The 15983-nt window shown below is 41.6% G+C and overlaps 2 protein-coding genes across 2 annotated transcripts in view; one reads left to right on the top strand and one right to left on the bottom strand.

Annotated features, from left to right (window-relative positions):
- Window positions 1-10236, bottom strand: part of LRTM1 (leucine rich repeats and transmembrane domains 1) — a gene marked incomplete at both ends in the record, with an annotated part of 14277 nt that extends 4041 nt beyond the window's left edge. The window contains 2 exons of the mRNA XM_082638938.1: window positions 998-1594; window positions 10176-10236. Of these exons, the coding sequence (XP_082495064.1) occupies window positions 998-1594; window positions 10176-10236 (658 nt within the window). The remainder of the gene's footprint in view (window positions 1-997; window positions 1595-10175) is intronic.
- Window positions 1-15983, top strand: part of CACNA2D3 (calcium voltage-gated channel auxiliary subunit alpha2delta 3) — a gene marked incomplete at both ends in the record, with an annotated part of 792926 nt that overhangs the window by 656229 nt on the left and 120714 nt on the right. The window lies entirely within an intron of this gene.

The raw sequence follows: 15983 nt of genomic DNA, 5'->3' as shown, positions 1-15983 counted from the left end.
AGGAGGAAAGAAACACTGTGATGTAGAGGAAAGAATGCAGGGCCAAGACCTAAAGCCACTCATTCTACTCTTGTCTGTGCTTCTACTCTGTGACCTTGGTCAAGTCATAAACATCTCTGGGCCTCCATTTCCCATTGATAATAGGCTAGCATTGAGTTAGGAGGGGTTGGCAAACTTTTCTATAAAGAACCAGAAATAGTTCACATTTTAAGCCTTGCCATAGTCTCTGTCCCAACTATTCAACTTTGCCCTTGTAATGCAAAACACCCACAGACAGTAAATAATAAATGGGTGTGGATGTGTTCCAACAAAACTTTATTTACAAAAATAGGAGGCGGGGCAAATTTGGCTCTTGGGCTATGGTTTGCTGACCCCTGAGTGATTTCTAGATCCCCTCATCTTTTATATTCTGGGATCTCTTGCTTTGCTTTTGATATCTGGTTAAAGAAATAGTAGTTCCCTTTGGAGAGGGTACCTTACTGTATCCAGTTTCAGTAACAGTGGTGTTTGCTAAAGCAGAATGGATAATCTCAGGGAAGATTCACAGCTGTCAAATGGTCAGAAGCAGACAAAGAAGGGGGGAAAGTCCTAAGGAGAGATAACATGCCCACAGTTGGATCACACTTGAAAATCAAAATTTGGTGTCATTTCAGAGTTAAGTAGTTATTTAGGTGATGATTGAAACTCCCTCTTTCTTAAGGGCCTACATTTCCCAGATAAATAACTTAATGGTGTTGTTAATCAAAGAGTGGAAAGTTGGGGTGGGGAGGAAAAAAAAGTGGAAAGTTATCTCCATGAATTGTATCTGTAGATGAATTTAAATACCTGAATTTAAACACCCTCTAATGACTCACTTGACTCTTTTGCCATACCATGAAATGACATCAATGTGAAAAAGCTTACATGGATCCCTCAAACACTTCTTAACATCCCTTCTAATGCAGAGAACAGATGGGGTTCATCCTAGGCTGGTAACACACAGATAGGCGTTACTGACCTTTATAGATAAACGTCTCCAGCCAGAGTTTAAGACTGAGCAAGTGGCAATTGCATTTCCAGAGGTTGTCCTTGAGAAATAAATGCCTCACTTTGGGCATGGATTCTAGGAGGGCTCGATCGAGCTGCTGAAGCTGGTTTTGTTGGATCGCAAATACAGTTAGGTTTTTCCAAGGCTCACCCAGGGATGTGGGAAGGTGGCTTATGTTGTTTGATGATAAATCAAGTTCCCTCAGCTGTGGGAGGGAATGGAAAAGTCTGCTTTCCAGGGAATGCAGGGAGTTCTGGGTTAGGTTTAAGACCCGCAAGTGCTGAAGTCCATGGAAAACTCTGGAGGTCAGATTTGAAAGAGAATTGTTGTACAAGTTCAAGGCTGTGAGCTGTGGCACTGACTTAAATGCAGAAGCCGGAAGCTGACGTATCTGGTTATCTTGTAAGTTCAGGGTAAGAGTCTGAGGAGGCAGATCGGAAGGGACTTGAGCCAGACCCTGCTGGCTGCAGTCTACAAAATTCGAAGGTGAGTAACAGTGGCACCTCTCTGGGCAGCCGCACACCACCGGGAGCAGGAAAATCATACTTGAGAGCAGGAGCAGTACGCCTACAACAAACAGAAAGAAACTGGGGTAGGAACAAGTTTGTAAGTGGTGTCAGCGTTTGTTTCCTTTAAATTCACAGGTAACTGGAAGGTAGATGAAATAGGGTATCAAGTAGAAATGTGAAAAAATAATTTTGGGGGCATATGCCCTGTGTACAATGCAGCAGAATTATCTGGGACCAGAAGTTTAGAAGAATGATACGGAGTTCAGATATTCACATTTCTTAAATGTATGCTGCAGGTCAGTGCTGTCCAATAGGACTTTTTATGCTGATTGCAATGATCTATATCTACTGTTTAATATGGTAGCCATTAGCTACATGTGGCTGCTGAGCTCTTGAAATGTGACTACTGCAACCAAGGAACTGAATTTTTATTTGCATTTAATTTTAATCAGTTAAAATTTAAGTAGGCATACGGTGCTAGTGGTCCATATTGGATAGGGCAGGTCTGAAGCATTCTTACAAATAGAGGTCCATCTTTGCAGGTATAATAATTCCATGAATGATGACCAGCTCTACTCCTTTTTTATTCAAGAGATTTTAAAAACAAAGAAAAGCATTAAAAATAATATAATAAACACCCATGTTCCTATAACAAAGTTCTGTCTGTTATTCATAGGTTGCCATATTTCCTTCATCTCTTTTTTCTTTAACTCAAAGAAACAGTGCATTACTGATACCATTGAACTCGCTTTGATTAGCACCCACATCATATTTTCCAACAGGAACCCCCCTCTTCCCTACCATTTACTAGTGTATCCCTCCAGGCCTTTTAAAAGCAATGCAGTCCCACTACTGGGCATATACCCTGAGAAAACCATAATTCAAAAGAGTCATGTAGGGTGGGGTTAATGGCAGACTCTGAGAGGGCTCACGCCAAGGAGTAATTCCCAGAACTTCTGCTGCTAGTGTCCTTGTCCCCGTGGTGACACAGCCACCCCCACCTTTGCAGGAGACCCTCCAACACTGGCAGCCGAGTGGCTGACAGGGTCTTGGTGCTCCAGCCAGGTGTCAGGCCTGAGCCTCTGAGGTGGGAGAGCCAAGTACAGGACATTGGTCCACCAGAGACCTCCCGGCACCACATAATATCAAATGGCGGAGGCTCTCCCAGAGATCTCCATCTCAATGCTAAGACCCAGCTCCACTCAACAACAAGCAAGCTACAATGCTGGACACCCTATGCCAAACAACTAGCAAGACAGGAACACAACCCCACCCATTAGCAGAGAGGCTGCCTAAAATCGTAATAAGGTCACAGACACCTCAAAAAACACCACTGGATGCGGTCCTGCCCACCAGAAAGACAAGATCCAGTCTCATCCACCAGAACACAGACACCAGTCCCCTCCACCAGGAAGCCTATACAACACACTGAAGCAACCTTACCCACTGCGGGCAGACCCCAAAAACAATGGGAACTATGAACCTGCAGCCTGTGGAAAGGAGACCCCAAACACAGTAAGTTCAGCAAAATGAGAAGACAGAAACACACAGAAGATGAAGGAGCAAGGTACAAACCCATCAGACCAAACAAATGAAGAGGAAATAGGCAGCCTACCTGAAAAAGAATTCAGAGTAATGATAGTAAATATGATCCAAAATCTTGGAAATAGAATGGAGAAAATACAAGAAACATTTAACAAGGACCTAGAAGAACTAAAGAGCAAACAAACAATGATGAACAACACAATAAATGAAATGAAAAATTCTCTAGAAGGAATCAATAGCAGAATAACTGAGGCAGAAGAATTGATAAGTGACCTGGAAGATAAAATAGTGGAAATAACTACTGCAGAGAAGAATAAAGAAAAAAGAATGAGGGGCCTCCCTGGTGGCGCAGTGGTTGAGAGTCCGCCTGCTGATGCAGGGGATACGGGTTCGTGCCCCGGTCCGGGAGGATCCCATATGCCGCGGAGCGGCTGGGCCCGTCAGCCATGGCCGCTGAGCCTGCGCATTCGGAGCCTGTGCTCCGCAATGGGAGAGGCCACAACAGTGAGAGGCCCGCATACCGCAAAAAAAAAAAAAAAAAGAAAAGAAAAAAGAATGAAAAGAATTGAGGGCAGTCTCAGAGACCTTTGGGACAACATTAAACACACCAACATTCGAATTATAGGGGTCCCAGAAGAAGAAGAGGGAAAAAAAGGGACGGAGAAAATATTTGAAGAGATTATAGTTGAAAACTTCCCTAATATGGGAAAAGAAATAATCAATTCCAGGAAGCACAGAGAGTCCCATACAGCATAAATCCAAGGAGAAACACGCTAAGGCACATATTAATCAAACTATCAATAATTAAATACAAAGGAAAAATATTAAAAGTAGCAAGGGAAAAGCAACAAACAACATACAAGGGAATCCCCGTAAGGTAACAGCTGATCTTTCAGCAGAAACTCTGCACGCCAGGAGGGAGTGGCAAGACATATTTAAAGTGATGAAGGAGAAAAACCTACAACCAAGAGTACTCTACCCAGCAAGGATCTCATTCAGATTCGACAGAGAAATTAAAACCTTTACAGACAAGCAAAAGCCGAGAGAATTCAGCACCACCAAACCAGCTTTACAACAAATGCTAAAGGAACTTCTCTAGGCAGGAAACACAAGAGATGGAAAAGACCTACAATAACAAATCCAAAACAATTAAGAAAATGGTAATAGGAACATACATATCGATAACTACCTTAAATGGAAATGGATAAAATGCTCTAACCAAAAGACATAGACAGGCTGAATGGATACAAAACCAAGACCTGTATATATGCTGTCTACAAGAGACCCACTTCAGACCTAGGGACGCATACAGACTGAAAGTGAGGGGATGGAAAAAGATACTCCATGAAAGGAAATCAAAAGAAAGCTGGTGTAGCAATTCTCATATCAGACAAAATAGACTTTAAAATAAAGACTATTACAAGAGACAAAGAAGGACACTGCATAATGATCAAGGGATCAATCCAAGAAGAAGATATAACAATTGTAAATATTTATGCACCCAACATAGGAGCACCTCAATACAAAAGGCAAATGCTAACAGCCATAAAAGGGGAAATCGACAGTTACACAGTAATAGTAGGGGACTATAACACCCCATTTTCACCACTGGACAGATGATACAAAATGAAAATAAATAAGGAAATACAAGCTTTAAATGACACATTAAACATGATGGACTTAACTGATATTTATAGGACATTCCATCCAAACACAACAGAATACACTTTCTTCTCAAGTGCTTGTGGAACATTCTCCAAGATACATCATATCTTGGGTCACAGATCAAGCCTTGGTAAATTTAAGAAAATTGAAATCGTATCAGTATCTTTTCCGACCCCGATGCTATGAGACTAGATGTCAATTACAGGAAAAATCTGTAAAAAATACAAACACATTGAGGCTAAACAATACACTACTAAATAACCAAGAGATCACTGCAGAAATCAAAGAAGAAATCAAAAAATACCTAGAAACAAATGACAGTGAAAACACGGTGACCCAAGACCTATGGGATGCAGCAAAAGCAGTTCTAAGAGGGAAGTTTATAGCAATACAATCCTACCTCAAGAAACAAGAAACATCTCAAATAAACAACCTAACCTTACACCTAAAGCAGTTAGAGAGAGAAGAACAAAAAACCCCCAAAGTTAGCAGAAGGAAAAAAATCATAAAAATCAGATCAGAAATAAATGAAAAAGAAAGAAATGATAGCAAAGATCAATAAAACTAAAAGCTGGTTCTTTGAGAAGATAAACCATTAGCCAGACTCATAAGGAAAAAAAGGGAGAAGACTCAAATCAATAGAATTAGAAATGAAAAAGGAGAAGAGACAGCTGACACTGCAGAAATACAAAGGATCATAAGAGATTACTACAAGCAACTATATGCCAATAAAATGGACAGATTCTTAGAAGTACAGCCTTCCAAGACTGAACCAGGAAGAAATAGAAAATATAATTAGACCAGTCACAAGGACTGAAATTGAAACTATGATTAAAAGTCTTCCAACAAACAAACATCCAGGACCAGATGGCTTCAAAGGTGAATACTTTCAAACATTTAGAGAAGAGCTGACACCTATCCTTCTCAAACTCTTCCTAAATATAACAGAGGGAGGAACACTCCCAAACTCATTCTACGAGGCTACCATCACCCTGATACCAAAACCAGACAAAGATATCACAAGAAAAGAAAACTACAGGCCAATATCACTGATGAACATAGATGCAAAAATCCTCAACAAAATACTAGCAAACAGAATCCAACAGCACATTAAAGGGATCATACACCATGATCAAGTGGGGTTTATCCCAGAAATGTAAGGATTCTTCAGTATATGCAAATCAATGTGATACACCATCTTAACAAACTGAAGGATAAAAACCGTATGGTCATCTCAATAGATGCAGAAAAAGCTTTCGACAAAATTCAACACCCATTTATGATTTTAAAAAAAACCATCCAGAAAGTAGGCATAGAGGGAACTTACCTCAACATACTAAAGGCCATATATGACAAACCCACAGCCAAGATCGTTCTCAGTGGTGAAAAACTGAAACCATTTCCATTAAGATCAGAAACAAGACAAGGTTGCCCACTCTCACCACTGTTATTCAACATAGTATTGGAAGTTCTAGCCACAGCAATCAGAGAAGAAATAAAAGGAATACAAATCGGAAAAGAAGAAGTAAAACTGTCACTGTTTGCAGATGACATGACACTCTACATAGAGAATCCAAAGATGCTACCAGTAAAGTACTAGAGCTAATCAATGAATTTGGTAAATTTGCAGGATACAAAATTAATGCACAGAAATCTCTTGCATTCCTATACACTAATGATGAAAAATCTGACAGAGAAATTAAGGAAACACTCCCATTTACCATTGCCACAAAGGAATAAAATACCTAGGAATAAACCTACCTAAGGAGACAAAAGACCTGTATGCAGAAAACTATAAGACACTGATGAAAGAAATTAAAGTTGATACAAACAGATGGAGAGATATACCATGTCCTTGGATTGGAAGAATCAACATTGTGAAAATGACTATACTACCCAAAGAAATCTACAGATTCAGTGCACTCCCTATCAACATACCAACAGCATTTTTCACAGAACTAGAACAGAAAATTTCACTATTTGTATGGAAACACAAAAGACCCTGAAGAGCCAAAGCAATCATGAGAAAGAAAAACGGAGCTGGAGGAATCAGGCTCCTGGAGTTCAGACTATATTACAAAGCTACAGTAATCAAGAGAGTATGGTACTGTCACAAAAACAGAAATATAGATAAATGGAACAGGACAGAAAACCCAGAGACAAACCCATGCACCTATGGTCACTTAATCTATGACAAAGGAGGCAAGAATATACAATGGAGAAAAGACAGCCTCTTAAATAAGTGGTGCTGGGGAAACTGGACAGCTACATGTAAAAGAATGAAATTAGAACATTCCCTAACACCATACACACACAAAAAAAATAAACTCAAAATGGATGAAAGATCTAAATGTAGGCCAGACACTATAAAAGTCTTAGAGGAAAAAATAGGCAGAACACTGTATGACATAAATCACAGCAAGATCCTTTTTGACCCACCTTCTAGAGAAATGGAAATAAAAACAAAAATTAACAACTGGGACCTAAACTTAAAAACTTTTGCACAACAAAGGGAACTATAAACAAGATGAAAAGACAACCCTCAGAATGGGAGAAAATTTTTGCAAATGAAGCAACTGACAATGGATTAATCTCCAAAATATACAAGCAGCTTATGCAGCTCAATATCAAAAAAACAAACAACCCAATCAAGAAATGGGCAGAAGACCTAAATAGACATTTCTCCAAAGAAGATATACAGATTGTCAACAAACACATGAAAGGATGCTCAACATCACTAATCATTAGAGAAATGCAAATCAAAATTACAATGAGGGGCTTCCCTGCTGGCGCAGTGGTTGAGAGTCTGCCTGCCGATGCAGGGGACGCGGGTTCGTGCCCTGGTCCGGGAAGATCCCACATGCCGTGGAGCGGCTAGGCCCGTGAGCCATGGCCGCTGAGCCTGCGTGTCCGGAGCCTGTGCTCCGCAATGGGAGAGGGCACAACAGTAAGAGGCCCGCGCACCGCAAAAAAAAAAACAAAAACAAAACTACAATGAGGTATCACCTCACACCAGTCAGAATGCCCATCATCAAAAAATCTACAAACAATAAATGCTGGAGAGGGTGTGGAGAAAAGGGAACCCTCTTGCACTGTTGGTGGGAATGTAAATTGATACAGCCACTAGGGAGAACAGTATGGAGGTTCCTTAAAAAACTAAAAATAGAACTACCACATGACCCAGCAACCCCACTTCTGGGCATATACCCTGAGAAAACCATAATTCAAAAAGAGTCATGTACCACAATGTTCATTGCAGCTCTACTTACAATAGCCAGGACATGGAAGCAAGCTAAGTGTCCATTGACAGATGAATGGATAAAGAAGATGTGGCACATAGATATACAATGGAATATTACTGAGCCATAAAAAGAAATGAAATTGAGTTATTTGTAGTGAGGTGGATGGACCTAGAGACCGTCATACAGAGTGAAGTAAGTCAGAAAGAGAAAAACAAATACTGTATGCTAACACATATATATGGAATTTTAAAAAATGGTTCTGATGAACCTAGGGGCAGGACAGGAATAAAGATGTAGACGTAGAGAATGGACTTGAGGACACAGGGAGTGGGAAGGGTAAGCTGGGATGAAGTGAGAGAGTGGCATGGACATATATACACTACCAAATGTAAAATATATAGCTAGTGGGAAGCAGCAGCATAGCACAGGGAGATCAGCTCAGTGCTTTGTGACCATCTAGAGGGGAGGGATAGGGAGGGTGGGAGGGAGACACAAGAGAGAGGAGATATGGGGATATATGTATACGTATAGCTGATTCACTTTGTTATAAAGCAGAAACTAAAACACCATTATAAAGCAGTTGTACTCCAATAAAGATGTTTTTAAAAAATCAGTACTTAATAAGAACAACAATTGGAAATAGCCGTATAGCTCATGTTCTGATGCAGGCACTATTGAATGTGCTTTATATATATTAATTTAGTCCTTCTAACCTTGTAATTTGGGGTCTATTATTATGCCTCTATTAAAGGTGATGAAACTGAGGCACAGAGAAGCTAAATCACTTGCTCAAGTTCACACAGAAGTAGTAGAATCATGATTTGAACCCAGCAGTCTGCTTCCAGGGTCTGTCAGGGTCCTTAACTGCTGTGCTTTACTGCCTGTAAATACTTTTACATAACACACACAGACATACACATACTACATAATGTTTTACATAGTGGTTTTTTAAAAACTACATAAATACAATCATAGGCATGTTTAATTTTCAGTATAATCTAGTCACTCAAAACTGATCCATCCACATGGTTATATAGAGAGCTCATTAATTCCTTCTAACTTCTGTGGAGTATTCCATGAGGCCATGCCAGATTTAATATTTAGCCACTCCCATACTGACGAGCATTTGACTTGTTGCAGTTTCTTTTATGACAAATGATGCTGCAGAAGGCATCCTTACGCAGAGCTCTTTGGCCGTGTGGAAATGTGTACGGGGTCTCTAGAATCAACAGAAACCTCCTTGCCAAGTTCAGAGAGGATGCTGAGTTGACATTTTCTTAGGTGCTTCTAGGTCAATCTCCAATGTAGCTCTATCACTCCCTTCTTTTTTCCTAACACTTGAATTTCAAAATATGGCAAACATCCATCAAGGACATTTTGTTAAGTTGGTAGAGGAATTCTCAGGGTCAGGCAATAATATTTAAAACTCAAGATGGTTATCTACTCATAGAGAAAGCTCTTGAGAGAGGCTTTTTGGTTTATTTGTTTGTCTGTTTTTGGCCTTAACTGGGGAAATATACAATGTGGCTGTCAAATGCATGGAGCCTTTTCCCCTTTGTCCTTTCAGTTCTCTGCTGCTGGGAACAATTCTTTAGGGCAAGAGGGAAGATGTTTGGAGAGCCTTCCGAAGGAGATTTTGCTCAGTTTAGTCTAGCTCAAGGTATGCAAAGCATCATAGCCCCATTCCCTCTTCCAGCATATAAAAGAGCAAAACCCTTGCTTTCCTTTCTATAATTTAAATAAATATAAATCTCAGTGCCAAAGCATCTTCCGGCTAGAGGAGAGTTGCCACCCCTCAATTTAGCTGTGGGTCTCAAGCATTAATTAGTTTCCGAAAGTCTTCCCACTCCCACCCACCCCCTCCAAGTGGATGATATATGAACTCCAACCTGAAGGACTGTGTTTTCTATGAAATGGCCCATGACAGACCAACTGCATACCCATTCATGACTGTGTACATTGGTCCCCTCCCCCTTCCTCTGACCCAGCATGGCACAAACATAAATCCTTCTATCAGAGACAATTTTTAACATCTGTTTGGTCTTTTGAGAAAGACAACTTGAAAATAAGCTTCCCACAGATACTTTCCTGAGGGGCATCCCACTTTCTAAGGCGCGAGGGAATTAATCATGGCTCACCTTCCATGACTGAGTCTCCACCAGCTTACCCGTTGAACCCGAAGCCCACCTTTATTAATCTGCAGATCAACACACCGAGGGCATGGCAAACTCCAAGTCCAGCTTTTCATTCACTTTTTTTCTGAATCCTACTAGTGCTTTTCTTCAATGTAGAGAACAGTTGTCGCTTTCCGGAGACACTTATTTAAGCAGCCCCCTCCTTATCTCCATCTGGCTGGGATTGTTTTCCATAAGAGGATCTTTTGATTGTGCTCCCCCCCCCTTCTTTCTCAAAGCGTCACCATCCCCAGGATCATCTCTGCCTTTCCCATTGAGCCGACGAGCCAGAGAAAAAATATTTGTCAAACCTCGGTGAACAGCTGTAGCATTCAAACATGACCCCAGTGGCTCAGGCTTTTTGATTATTTAATCTGCTTGAAGTCCAGGGCACCAAAATAAAACTATCTACTTAATCCGGTCCTGGTTTCTGAATTCTGTTGACTTACTAACCACACTGTGTCAACCCTCATTGAGTTGGGGGACACTCGCTGTGGATCCTCGATCTGGGGGTCTAGCAACAGAGCCAGCAGAGTGTGTAATATGAGGACAAATTGGCCTGCTGGAGGCTGACACGGTTTCCACAATGCACTGTTTGGTCACCGAAGGCTTATTCAGCCAACATCCGCAGGGATTAGCTGTGTTGACAGGGTCTTGATGCCCTGAAATTCATAACCATGGTTTCCTTTCGTGGACATCACTGCCTCTTCTCCCTGGGGCCACAAATACTTTTCAGCTGCTTCTTTGCTTGCTCTCCCCCACCCCACCGCCCTCACCCCCTCGTTGAATTGACCTTTCGGTTTGCATGCCTTTGGAAATACTTCTCAATCTTTCATCGTTTCCCTGTTGCTGAGGTTCTGGCTCTTTCCTCATTTTTCACATGTAAAACAATAAAGCTGCCCCCCATGAGCATCAGGCGTCAATGAACTGTGACTGTTCTCTAATTGAAGCCATTGGAAACTTTCCCACCAGGGACTGGAACATTTCTTTGAATGTGCAAATGCCCCTCCATTTGCTGAGGTGGGATTTCAATGTCAAAGCTGCCCTTCAACATGCCAAAATGTTCCACATGCCTATGGTGAAAAAAACATGCTTTTCTTGAGGCAGTGTGAAGTGGGATCCCTGGCCCCAGGCAGTGTAATAGAGCAGTTGAGTTTGGGGTTTGGAATCAGCTGGGTCTGGATTTGAATTCGGCTTCACCATTTACCAGTTTGATGTCTCTGGGCAAGTAACTTGCCCACTGAAAACCCCTTGTCCTCGTCTCTGACATGGGGATAACAGTTGTTTTTGCTTCATAAAATTGTTCCCAGGATTACATAAAGCAATACATGTCATGGCCCAGAGTGCCTTAATAAATGGTCACAATTACCCAGGAGAGTGCTTTCCAAGGCTTCTGTGCTGCTAACATTCGACTGAACCTTGACTCAACAGGCAGGAGGGGGTCCTGACAAAAGACTAGGAGGCCTGGCCCCTCGTGCCACTCTGGCGGTACCCTTGGACATGAAGTTAAAAATTTGGATTGTGACTATCCTTAATGGCCTGCTCTTTGGGATCCCTTTCCTCCTTTGGACAAGCCCCATCCAGCCTCACAGAACCCAGGACACTCATCCTGCCTCCTTCCTGAAAAATCTTCTTCACTCAGCCTGTCGTCCTTTGTCCTTCTCTCCAACATTCTTTGAGCGTCTGATAATACAGTGGGGAAAAGTCAGGTGTAGACAACAAAGAGCCATTTAAATCTTAATAAGGGCTAAATGGTTCCTTTCTTCCTCCCTTCCTTCCCTCCCCTTTTCCTATCTGTCTACTTTCAGGAGCACAGGATTTAATAATAATTATTCATGTGTGATACATGACCATCAATGGCTTGTATGTAGCATTCAGTCATCAATGGGTCATAATATGACAAACATCTGTGAATCTAACACTCATTCTAAGAACTGGAAAGCTTCCAGTAACATACCAACCTGCATGCCTCTGTGTTTCCCAGGGGCCAGCAAACTTTTTTATGTAAAGAGCCAGGTAGTAAATATTTTAGATGTTGAGGGCCATGCGATGTCTGTTGCAACTACTCAACTCTGATGTTATAGCACGCAGCCAACCACAGACAATCTGTAAACAAATTGTGTGCCTGAGCCCCAGTAAAACTTTATTTACAAAGACAAAACAGGTAGAGGACTAGATTGGCCCACAGGCCATAGTTTGCAAACCCTGCTCTATCCTGCTGTCTAGCCACTACTCTCACTGCTCCACCACGGCCAGCTGTCACCCACCCCAACTGCCACCGCCCCACTGGACATATCCACCACCCTAACTGCCACCGCCCCACTGGACATATCCACCACCCTAACTGCCACCGCCCCACTGGACATATCCACCACCCTGTCTCCTTCTTATCTGTAAAATGAGAGGGCTTGAGAGGATGATCTTTAGGCCCCTCTTATGTCTAAAACCTTGTCATTCTGGTCAGAATGCTTGAGTGGGCTTGAAAGGCTTTGTACTTATAGACTTTAGGGGAGCTTGGACAAAAAATTTGAGTGTCTCTTTGGGTTACAGCAGAGCTATTTAGCCGTGTCCTGCAGGGCCCAGCTAGGGTCCTGGACTCAGAGGCCTGAAAAAGGTGTATCTGTTGACAGCGTAGCTGGGCGTAGGAGGCCAGGGCATCTAAAGGAAAACCGCAGGCAGTCGAGGATACCTGTAGTTAAAGCCAGGCCGTGTGGCTGAAGGAGGAAGCGCACTTTCGTGGTGCTTATACTCTGAGGCTGTGTGGTCTTGGGCAAACCGTTCTCTTTCTCTGAGCCTCAGCTTCCTCATCTGTGGAATGCCTACCTCACAGGAGGCAGGGAGGATCAAGGGATACATGTTAAGTGCACGGTACAGGTCTGGTAGAGCAGATAATCAGAAGTGGCATCTCCTGTAAGCAGTACGTCTTCTCAGCCCTCAAACTGTCTTGACTGACAGCTCCCAGATAATCTGTGAGCACCCTGGGAATACGCAGAAAGCCCCCACCACTGCTGGGCTCCTGGGAGCAGTGGCCTACTGCCCAAAGGGGCTCTTTGGTTCAGTTGACTCTAATGGTGATTCACAATGGGCAGCGCACACTTGGAGTGGAAGGCTCCTGGACCTAGAAAGACTTTAGATGCAGGGGCTGATTGATTTATTCCATCTGACCTCAGCCCAGAGAACAAAGGGAGGCTGTGTGATCTGCATATGCTAATTACCTGCAGCGCCTGCCTTCTGTCCCTCCCTCCCTCGGTGAGCCAGAGCCGAGAAGTGGCAAGACAACTGTGCATGCAAAAGAATCACCCAGGATTGACATCACACGTCAGGTGAGGTTAAGCGACTCCCGTGAGGGGCTCCTGTACCAAGATTTAGTCAAGAGCCCAGTTCCCTACACAGACCTTGCTTCAGACACACCCTCAAAGGAATATGGTGGCTACCGTTACACTGCAATTTCAAGAATTCCCTAGTTTCTGTATATTTTTATATAAATATATTTCCTATGTGCTTTTGCCCATTTTAAGTCAGAATGTTTCCCTATATTCTTTTGCTAATTTTAAGTCAGAAAATTTCCTCACATAAATTGGTCTATTTCACCTCCCTCTAAAAAAAAATCAACAATTATTAACATTTAAAATGGATGGTGTCTTAAAATCCAGCAAATATGTAATAGCTCTTTCTCCCAGGTGATATTATACAGCTATTTTAAAAGAATAAGTTAGAGCTAAATATATCCACCTGGGAGGATATTCATAATAAATTGTTAGGTTAAATAAAGCAATCTGAATAGGAATGCACATTGCATAGTCCCATTTATGTTGAAACAAACAAACAAAAAAACCAAAGGTGGAAGGATTAACTCTAAAAATGTGCATTGGTTTGTCTGAAGATGGAGTAAGTAGGGAAGGATAGACACTAAATTGATAATATTGCTTATCTAGAGGACAGCAGTAATTTAAGAAGAAAGAGAGGAAAATTAACTTTTTTCTGTTTATACCTCTGCATATTCAACTTGCTACAACAAACACATATTACATCTGTAATTTTAAAAATACAAAGGAAATGAGCTGACTTTTGTTAAGTAGCAAGAAGAGCTGCATTTTGTTTACTGGAATATTTGAGATGGCTTATCCTCTAGTGACTAACTGTGTTATATGTGTAAATAACATCCTTAGAGTTCAGCTCCTCTCACTCTAGGAAGATTAGCCCCAAAAGTGACATCTGTCTTTCTTTGCCAAATGATCTCCACATGTGACCTGACCTTATAACTCATAGGAGCACTTCTCCCAGTTTTAATGTCTGCTTTGGTGAAATCTTGGCAAAGTGCTCCCCCATCCCCATCAGTGGGCCCCATCCAAAGCAGGTGCTGTGGTGATCTGATGTGGGGTAGGCAGCCAGGCCGAGTGACAGCTGCAGCCCAGGATAGCCTGGAAGAGGCCCTTGGTACCACAGATCCATGCAGAAATTTCATTTAATTATGAAGAGAGATTTGGCACTTGGAAAATATTTCCCTAGGGTTGTGGATGACCAAATGGCACCTAGGTATAAAATTTATACAGAGCTTTTTAAAAGACCTCAGTATTATTTTCTCCTTCCTTCCTTCCTTCCTTCCCTTCTTCCTTATTTCTTTTTTTTCTTTTTTGTCTTATGAAACATATAGCAAGAGAACTAGAAATATATATTTTAAATGGCTATCATATCATTCGTTCAGTGCTTACAGTGGGCCAGATATTGCTAGGGATTTATATTAAGTAAATTATAAATCCTTAATGTAATGTAACTGCTGTAACAAATAAACTTCCAGATCTCAGTGGCTCCACACAACAACTTATTTATTGTTCTTATCACAGTCTAGCTCAGGTTGACAGGGGCCAGGCTCCGGTACAGTCATTCAGGGATTCAGGCTCCTTCCATCTTGCAACTGTGCCTTCCTCTTAGTTCTCAGAGTTCTCACCATTAGCTGACTGATGGTGGAAGAAGATGAGGACCCGGCATTGGCCAGGCCTGGAAATGGTACTTATCAGTGCACTTACATTCCACTGGCCAGAATAAAATCACATGATCATATCTAACAGCAAGGGAGGCTGGGAAATGTAGTCTAGCCGTGTGTTTTGGAAGAAGAGGAGTCACAGGTGTTGGAGAGCATTAGCAGTCTGCCTCCACATTTTATTTGCATTATATCACTTAAAGTTGACAATAACTCACTAGTCTATAAGCTTAAGATGGTTTCTTTGATTTCTTCCCATAGTTTCTACAATACCATGTAGTATGCACATTAAATTAATGTTGAATGAATGAATGACAAAACTAAAGCACAGAAAAGTTAAGCAACTTGCTCAAAGTCTCCAGTGTATTTATTGCAAACACATGGATTGTGAGCATCCATATTAGGTAAAATATTCAGGGAACCTATAGTTTTATGTATTTTATGGCTTAAGATCTTTTTTAAAAATACAATCCATTCTTTTTTATGGTAAGCTACAAATTTTATTATCTGGAAGTTCTAACTAACTCAGAAGATAAAAACATGGTTCCTTTTGAGCCATTCGGTCGAAAATCAAGGCTGCCATATGATTTCTCTAGTAAGAAGGTAGGAAGGATATGTGTACCTCCTCATTCTTTCTTGCCTTTTGGATAAGGTAAAAATTCAGGTTCAAGGACTTCCTAGGGTCATTCAGTTTACTTCATATGACTATCCATAGAGTTTAAATTCCTTTTATCTGGCCTTGAGATGTTTGATAAAATGAGTGGAATAATGGATATGAAATGTGTGCCTCCAAGCTCCCTAAAGCTAAGGAAGACAGTGGCCAGAATGCATGAGACTACT

This window comes from Mesoplodon mirus, assembly GCF_964341445.2.
Source record: "Mesoplodon mirus genome assembly, chromosome: 12".
In the NCBI taxonomy this organism is placed as follows: Eukaryota; Metazoa; Chordata; class Mammalia; order Artiodactyla; family Ziphiidae; genus Mesoplodon; species Mesoplodon mirus.
The sequence above is the reverse complement of the archived record's forward strand: the minus strand, read 5'-3'. Positions and strand labels throughout refer to the sequence as shown.